Below are 9,151 nucleotides of genomic sequence, written 5' to 3' on the forward strand. Positions count from 1 at the left end.
TAATAACTAATATGTTCATACTTCTTTGCATTATATAACTTTATTTTTATTTCATTTCCTTAAGTAAGTTATTGTACCCACATTTTCAATTACCTATGTATACATTTTATTTCCCACTTCTCTCATCACTTCATTTTATTAATTCTATTTTGTAAAATTAATCATTTTGTTTATACTTTCTTTTTTATTTTCTATACTTACTGTGTTTGTTATCTTGTTCTGTTCTTAGCCCTGAAGACAGAACACCAACTTATTTGTGTTTCTCTTTGACCGCACCCCCAAACCATCTTGTTCTCGTACGTCATCCACGGTCAACTATCTCTCATAATTATATATTAAATATTTTATACATTTAACATTTTAAAAACGATTAGGCGTGGGTTATTTTTTTTTAAACATAGAATAGAATCCTAAAATATATAATCATATAATCGCCCAAAAGAAGTAGACTAAAATCAACCTTGGACTCCCGCTCACTGCCTTATAAAGTACAACACCTTTTTTTTTAAACTCAAGAGTTTTTCATTTGATCATTTGAGCGAGAGAAAATAAAATTATACACCGTTCCAAAAGATTCGTCCCCAAAATGTTGACCATAATAGCTAATAATATTCGAAGGATTTTTATCTAAGTGCCGCTATTTTCGGTTACTTATCAAATATATATTTAAATTCCCATTCCATTACATCGATCCCGGAGCCGAGGGGTTTTATGATCAATTTGAATTGCTAATAGGCTATATTTCCATATCACAATTCCTTTGAGTTATTTTCCAGGATATTATCCTCGCCCCTTTTTTTCTTTTTTTAAATTCACAGTTTTTAAAGCGCTGATTTTTCGGAAATTAAATATTAGTCTGGCTAGTAAATTAGTCAGTATAGCTACTTCACTACTTCTAACTTTTCTTTCTTTTTTATTGCCCTTATTTTAAAATAAAACTTCTTTAACGTCGTTCTACAACTATAAATATAACGGAGCGAATTGATTTCGTGACACGAGGAATGAAACGGAAGTGATAGCACTGATAAGAAAATGCTTATATTGTATAAGGAGAGCAGGAGATTACGGTAGCTCAACAATCCCGGTAGTATCGGACCGATTGAGTAAGCTTCTCAAACCTTAGTCAAAGTGGGTGAAAACAAGAGAGGGAACTAAGAGTTGACGGGTTTTATGTGGAAGGAGATAACAGATTCTATTGAATTGCTTTAAGGTAGCTATGGTTCGACGGGAAATTTGGGCAATGTGTGGTTTCCAGGATAAAGTTTGATCAAAAGCGATACCAAGATTTTTAGTATTGTTCAGGAAAAGGTTGGGGGTCCTGGGATAGATTTAAGGAGAAAAGGAGATCCAATTATGATAGCATTCATAATTCATCATAGCACTTTCATAATGCTTGGAGAAATTTAGTAAAAATAATTTTTAAGGTTAACTTAAACTAAACAATTAATATATATTATAAAAGATGAATTACTTTTAAGAATGATAAACATATGGAGTGTAGAAAATAGCAGTGCTGATGCAAAAATTCTTTTGATGTTTGTAAATTATCAAATGCGATGTTGACTTACCTTATTTTCACCTCCTTGGACTGCCAGTCCAGATGCCGCTCGAAGCAGATGAGAATCGCAGCAATCTCCTGTAAGCAAAAACAATTATATAAATATATATTTATTGAAATTATATAAAAATCAGACATTATTATAAAATTATTTACACATTTATCCACTTTTTCATTTGCTATTATTTCCGTTTTCATTATATGTCTTGCACTTTTTTATATTTCTTGCTTATTTATACTTTTTTCTGGACATCTTATTTTTAATTTCTTTAATTAATTTTGATCATTTCCATATAAATTTTCACACATTTTACATCATTTCTAGTAATCCTTAGTTTACTTTTATTTCGTATTATCTTATTCTTTGATTTTGTTAAATTATTTTGGTTGTTTGTAAATTTTTTCAGCCTTCATGAAGCACTGCAAAGTGGAGAAAAATGATGGCTCACATTATTATTTGAGATTTTTTGACTGCGGATGGATGTGGGATTTAAATGAGGGAATGGAGTTCCAGAGATATGCAGCTTGGGTAAAAAACGATTTATCAAACGCAGCAGTTCGGTTAGGTAGAGGATAGATGTCAGATAAACGGGACCTGGTAGTACAAGATCGGACAGAGAATTTGAATTGGAGGTTTTTTTAGGATATAGGAGGAGCTTTAGTACTAATTGCTTGGAATAAAAAGGAAGGTTTTACATCATTTCTAGCGATACCTTAGTTTGCTTTTATTTCATATTATCTTATTATTTGACTTTGCTACATTATTTTGGTTGTTTTGTATATCTTTTTAGCCCTAATGAAGCATTGCAAAGTGGAGCGAAACGTTGGCTCACAATATTATTTGAGATTTTTTGACCGCGGATGGATGTGGGATTTAAATGAGGGAATGGAGTTCCAAAGATATGCAGCTCAGGTAAAAAACGATTTATCAAACGCAGCAGTTCGGTGAGGTAGAGGATAGATGTTTATTATTAACTAATAATAAATTAATTTTTTTATTATAACCTAAATAATTCAAATCAATGAAAATCCTTATATTCATCCGTAAACGAAGCTTCTACGGATATATCTTCATTGGACATTTTTTCTTCTCTCTCTCACTCTCTCTCTCTCCGTCCCTCTCCCACACCCTCTATGTATGTCTTCAGACAATCTGTTTCAATTATTTCTACAAATATGCTGATTACAAAGCAAACCTGGTTAACCTGGTTACGGGTAATGGGATGTTATTATTTTCAAATGGAATATTTTTCCAAATGTGATGAAGAAAATAAAACTAAGAACTAACTCTAAGACCGCATTTGAACCCCTCTCATTTATCACTAGCATTCATAACGTAAGTTGGCGTGTTTTCGGTTTCTGAATTAGAGGAGCTATCAATTCTGAGAATGACGAATATGATACCTGAAAAAAACAAGACGGATTAAGTTACGCTCAAAGAAATTTTGACAATGGAATTGGGCTTATCTCTACAGTTATCAAACTGTCTTCAGATAACGATTCTAATCACAGAACTTTGAGGAAAGGAGGTGGGGAGATCATTCTGCAGTTGAGACTCGATCGAGATGGAGATCTTCAACGGAGGAAGCAACTCTCATCCCCAGGAGTACGGACCGTCCTACCAGGAAGACCGGGAGTGCGTGCCATCCTACCAGGAATTACGGGAGTACGGACCATCATACCAGGAAGATCGGGGTCCGGTCTACCTTCAATTAGAAGCACCAATGGTGTACTCGTCGCCCGAGCCGGCTCTTCAAGAGGCGCGCCTTGAAGGTCTGTCGAAAGAAGACGAAGTGAAGATGAAGCTGGAGAAGAGAAGAGAAAGGAACAGGCAGGCTTCGGCTCGATACAGGGAAAGGAAGGAGCAGCTTCTGATCCACCTGGAAACCGAAACGAACAGGATGGCACAAGAGGTGGCCGAGCTAGAGGCGCGGCTACAGAGAGGTCTCGAGGAGCTGGCGCAGCTGAAGGCTCAAACCAATGGAGGCTACGGGGTGGTCCTGCACAACGGCAAGCACTACACTGGTCTCTAAAGAATCCTTTTCTAAGGTATGTATATCATTTTGTGTTATTTACAGCATGCTTAAGTGTTTTCCAAGAAAGTCTTTATTTCATACAATATTTTTTTATCAAAGTTTCGGGGTTTTTATCCCATCATCAGTATTACCAATAGTATAAATCAGTAGTTACATTACACTATTGATTTTTACATATAATTCTATATATCGTTCTAAATTAAAACACTGCATTTCACCTAGTAGAAGGTGTTAAAATAGTCTCTTGTATATTCTGGATTTTACCATTTTGTTTTTTAATAATTTGAATTTTTGTATTTATTTTTTGTTTGTATAGTTCATTATAAATATTATTTATTTATTTATTTTGCTGAAGTTACACCATTTCGTAAGAAATAAGATTTAATAAGAGCAAGAGAAAAATAGACTCAGAATCAAAATTACAATTTTACTTTATTTCTTACTACACTCAGACCTACCTGGACCTACGGACTTGAACTTTGGGGAACAGCCAAACCTTCGAACATCAAACGTATCCAATCGTTCCAATCCAAAATCCTTATAACTATAGTTAATACACCCTATTACGTTTCCAACAGATCGACACCATGACCTTCATATCCCTTTTGTCCTTGATCTCATAACAAACAAATTATCGAAATTTCATATAAACTTTTCTAATCATCCTAATCCTTTGGTCCAATCCTTATCTAGTTCCACCCATCCCTACAATCCACCTCGAAAGTTGAAACGGAAGTGGCGAAGAGACTTATTTTAAAATAAAAGTGGACAATTGGAGTTCTGGCAAAGGTCAGATTCTCGACTCAAGTTGAGTGTTTGCGACTTTAGCGCACTTGCTCAGCCTCCACTGGCTCATGACCAATGATGCGGCGAGAGGGATGCGCTGGGATATTTTGAGCTCTGCTCTACCCCTCACACGTGGGGGATAGAGTGGGCTCAGGGATCCTCAGGTCAATTGTGTAAATATTGTATATAGGAGTGTAAATGTGACTAGAGATTATTTTATTTTGATCATTATTTTATTTTATTTTAGTAAGAATGTGATAATTCATCACTATTACCTATTGCCCACAACGGCAGATTATATCTAAAAATAAATAATAAATAAAGTTTTAAATATAAATTTGTTTAAAATATTTATTTATTGCTATTTACAACTGTACATAATAATACATATAGTAAATCTGATCTAAGTAAAATTGGAGTGTTACAGGCTTGTAGAGAAACTACTCATTGGTAGCACTCTAATGACATTTGACATTAGCTGGTCTCGTGGCCATCTTCTTTTCAGGCGCCTCGGAGGATTGTCAGGAATGGAAAAGGATGCAAGATTAGAAACTAGGGGGTTTGAGTGATAGCATTCTTCAAAAATGAGTTTGACGGTCAGATTACTATTACATTTCGAACATTTTGTAGGAGCCTCTCCCGTTATGAGGTGAACGTGTGTCATTCGGGTATGTCCTATTCTGAGTCGGGTGATCGCTACTTCTTATACTTCATTCAATCATCCAATTTGTAAATAACTAAATATGTTAATTTATCAAAAATTGTATTCAATCTATCAACATCTCTGAATCTAGCAATAGCAAAGCATTGACGGGTCTGCTTTTATTATATAAATAATTAAAAATATTTTTCGTTATTTTTTTATACGTTTATAAAAAATATAAATGTTATAATATGTTTATAAAATACATAAACGTTATATTACGTTTATAATTTTATATATATTTTTTAGGAAGAGGTGGACCAAGGAAAATCAAGAAAAAACGGCCTAAGAGAGGAATGGGTCTTGGACGGAGTGATCTGGAAGGAGGTCATACAAAATTTAGCTACTGAGTGGAAAATCATAAGAAAAAATAATATTTTTATCAGATTATTATTTTATTAAACCGAGACTATATTAATCAGATATTAGATTAAATATATTAAGTTACTTTTTTAAATCTATATTTGAGGAAGAAATAGCTCCAAAATAAATTGTGATTTTTTTCTAACGGACATATTACACATTATACAACTTTTCATTTAATTGTATTACTCGTTGCTTAAATTGTATTACTGTAATTTACATGTATTCTGTAGTTCACATTGTAATTTTTTTTTTAATATAGTGTAAGGAGGAAAAAAAATTAAAGTCTCTATCTAAGCATTTAGTTCTGTATTCCACGTCATATGTAAAATAAAATATTACATATTTATAATTATATATAATATAATTGGTGAGTAAGCGCCACAGAGCTCTCCTGCATACAGTAGATTCCACAACCTCAATGTGCCCTTCAGGCAAAAAAAGGACATTTATGTTCAATAAGTATTATCTATACAAAAGTTTTTGTTGAACTAATTATTAGAAGGTTGAGAAAAAAAAATTATAATTGTAAAAATTAGTTTATTTGTTGCTAGTATGCTTTACGTTATTGTATTTAATATTTTTATTTAATTTGAAAATATATTTCATCTAATAAATTTGTTTTTAATTAGCATTACAATGCCATACTTTTCCCCATATTCAACAAAAAAATCTTGGTCCATTACAACAGTTTATCTTTTATTTTATTATTACATTATTGATTGTAGTAATTATTAATAATTTTTTTAAAAATTTATATATTGACATTTACAACTGTATATAAAATATAACAAGCAAATTTGAATTAAGATCATAATGATATGATACAGCATGTAGAGAAACTACCCAGTAGTAGAACTCTAAAAATAATTTACAATATAAGATCACGAGGCCATCTTCTTTTCTGGCTTCCTCGGAGGATTGCCAGGAATGTAAGAGGAAGCAAGGTTAGAAACTAGTGGATATGGGTGGTTAGGGAGTTTATAATGATATCGGGTTCGGACTAGATCGGTTACAAAAGGAATATTTAGGTCTTTATGTTTTTATTTATTTTTTATTAGGAACAAAATAAGGAACATTGTGGATTTTACGAAGGATTTTGGATAGTAAGGATTGGATACGAGAGGAATTCGAAGATTTAGTGGAGCCCCAAAGCTCAACTCCGTATGTCCAGATGGGCATTATTATTGTCATGTAGATCAGTATTTTGTAATGAGTTGGAAGTTTAGACCGTTTGTCTAGTAAGTGCTGTAATAGGCGGAATCTGCGTGCAGTTTCCTGTCTTTTTAGTCTTGTGTGAGGATTCCAGGTTAGTCGTTGGTCAAGGTGTAGTCCAAGATAACGAATCTGTTCTACAGGGGTAAGAGCCACATTATTAAAGTATACTGTAGGGCAGTCGGCAGGTTTACGACGAAGAGTAAAGGTGATTTTATGGGATTTATTTTTATCCTCCAATTTCGACACCATTCTTCGAGGTTGTGAATGCAATACTGGATAGTTTGGGATGCATCAAAGGGTTATTATTAACTGTGAGCACACATGTGTCATCAGCATATGTGGTAAGGATAGTTTTAGGAGTTGTTGGGATGTCAACTGTAGGGGTATTCATGATGTTGTGTTAAATGTTATATGTTTTACCATGTTAAATGTTATAACTATAGGATTGTGAGCAGCCCTATTTGAAGTCATGTTAAACGTTAAATGCATAAGAGCCCCTAGCAGATTTCTCAGCAACTTGTTGTATAAGCCTTTATGTTTATAACCTTCCTTCTAGACCCTCATGTTATTGTTTACTTCAGTTTTGATTTAAGTAATTCATTAAAACAAGCCTAGAGTGAGTGAAAAGTGGAATTTGTGTGAAAGTTTAGCTTATGAGTGTCTTATTGATCTTCAAGCTTGTGAAAAAGAGAATGAAGATGAGCTAATTGACAACTGTATTGAAAGTCACAACAACTAATATGGCGGCGATCTCAACTGGTCTATTGTGTGACGTCATTCTCGATTTAACTGACCAAGTAACAGACTCTCAGCCATGTTAAATGTTATTTCTTTTTACCACGGCAAAAGAAGGCAATTTTTTTCGATTTAACACGAGTTTTTCCATTTAACACGCTTTAACATAGATCATGAATACCCCTTGTATAGACGGTGTAGAGAATGGGACCGAGGATACTACCTTGAGGAACACCAGCGGATTGAAAATAGAGGGATGAATAGGATTTAATAAATTTAGTTATCATTATTAAATTTGACATTAATAATTACCACATTTATTACTTTAATTATTTGGTATATTTGAAATTTTAATAAATAAAGTAACTATATATGGACAGTGAAAGAAAAAGTTTTTTGTTTTGTTTTTCTCAGAATCGTGATTTTTTCTTGTAACCCTTCAAATATAATAGCTTCTTTTTAGGTTATTCCTATCAGAGAATACTGCCTCCATACATAATCAAATTCAAGAAGTGAATATACGCAGTGAGGAAGCCATTATAGAGAAAGGCACTAAAGCCTTCAGAGAGTTTAAGGTAAGCCCAACTGATCCCTATTGGGTTGAAGGAGATGGGGAGAGCATGTGATGAACGGGCAGCCAAATTGTGGATCATCCCCTAAATGATGGCTGGGCGGTAATGTATTATATATCAGGGAGCGGGAACAGCTGTTCTCCCGGCTCGTCAACCAAGGCACGATGGGGCACTATTTCAACACCTGTCAGGAACTGGGGGAGGAGGAGGAGTACAGGATAGCGCTTCTTGAGCTAATGTTAGATTACTGTCACTATATGTATAATTTAGGTAAACAGAATTTGGATAAAGAATTTATACATTTGGCTTCCCCACTATTATACAAAGTCCCAAGAGGAGAAAAAAGTCAGTTACTTTACTCCAATTTTCGATTACTTTGATGAAAACGATAAATAGTTACTAGCCAAAATTGACAAGTCTGCCAAGTATAGGTAGGGGCAATAAAAAAATTACGGCTGTTTAACAACGTTAAAAAAAGTCATTTATCATTCTGAGCTCCAATCTTTAAAGTTAGTTGTCATACATAGACACAGTCATATACAGTAGTAATAGTACAAGAACCGGGAAGAAAAAAGGGCAGTTATCTCACCCCAATTTTTGATTACTTTAATGAAAACTAGGTATTATTACTAGTCAAAATTGATGATTCTGCCAAGTATAGGTAGGGGGAATAAAAAATGGCGGCTGTTTCAAAACCTTAAAAAAACCTTGATTTTTCAAATAAATAATTCAAACTCTATCCATTATAGTCTCAAAACTTTTTATTTCTCTTATACGTCCAACGTTTCGGCTAATCCGGCCATCTTCAGGGACAGTCTACTACAAAACAGTTTCTATTACATGTATGATCCTACAAACAATTTAAATTACTTAACATTATTATTTATAATTTATCTTACCTCAATACCACTTTGAAAACATATAATTTAACAACTCTAAACTTCATGCAGGCTATTCAGCCCAGGTCAAAAATATCAATATCTATGAAACATTAAAAACATTAGCTAAAATTATTTTTTTGTTAATAAGTATATCCCACATAAATTTAATTACCTAATTAGTCAATTATCAATTAAAAACAAAGTCAATTTATTTATCTGCAGACACTATTCCTTAAAACTTTTATCACAACAATGCTTGTAACCTTTCTCCCCTCAGTTCAAGCATTTAAAAATTATTT

The 9,151-nt window shown here is 33.3% G+C and overlaps 2 protein-coding genes across 5 annotated transcripts in view; one reads left to right on the forward strand and one right to left on the reverse strand.

Annotated features, from left to right (window-relative positions):
• The window catches only part of Camta (Calmodulin-binding transcription activator), a gene marked incomplete at its 5' end in the record, with an annotated part of 117,157 nt that overhangs the window by 84,408 nt on the left and 23,598 nt on the right, over nt 1-9,151 (reverse strand). For all 4 annotated transcript variants that reach the window (XM_067049840.1, XM_067049842.1, XM_067049841.1 and 1 more), the window contains 1 exon segment: nt 1,569-1,636. In XM_067049840.1, the coding sequence (XP_066905941.1) occupies nt 1,569-1,636 (68 nt within the window).
• Nucleotides 3,120-5,882, forward strand: LOC136796342 (transcription factor Jun-like). Its single transcript, XM_067049839.1, has 2 exons — nt 3,120-3,607; nt 5,333-5,882. Exon 1 carries the CDS (start codon nt 3,124-3,126, stop codon nt 3,589-3,591), a length of 468 nt encoding a protein of 155 aa, XP_066905940.1. The 5' UTR covers nt 3,120-3,123; the 3' UTR covers nt 3,592-3,607; nt 5,333-5,882.

The sequence above is a fragment of the Halyomorpha halys genome, unplaced genomic scaffold (assembly GCF_000696795.3).
Source record: "Halyomorpha halys isolate HHAL.00 unplaced genomic scaffold, Hhal_1.1 Scaffold1046.1, whole genome shotgun sequence".
NCBI lineage: Eukaryota > Metazoa > Arthropoda > Insecta > Hemiptera > Pentatomidae > Halyomorpha > Halyomorpha halys.

What these genes read in the sequence shown, in the direction of transcription:
- LOC136796342 (XM_067049839.1), top strand. Translation starts at nt 3,124, where the DNA reads ATGGAGATCTTCAACGGAGGAAGCAACTCTCATCCCCAGGAGTACGGA.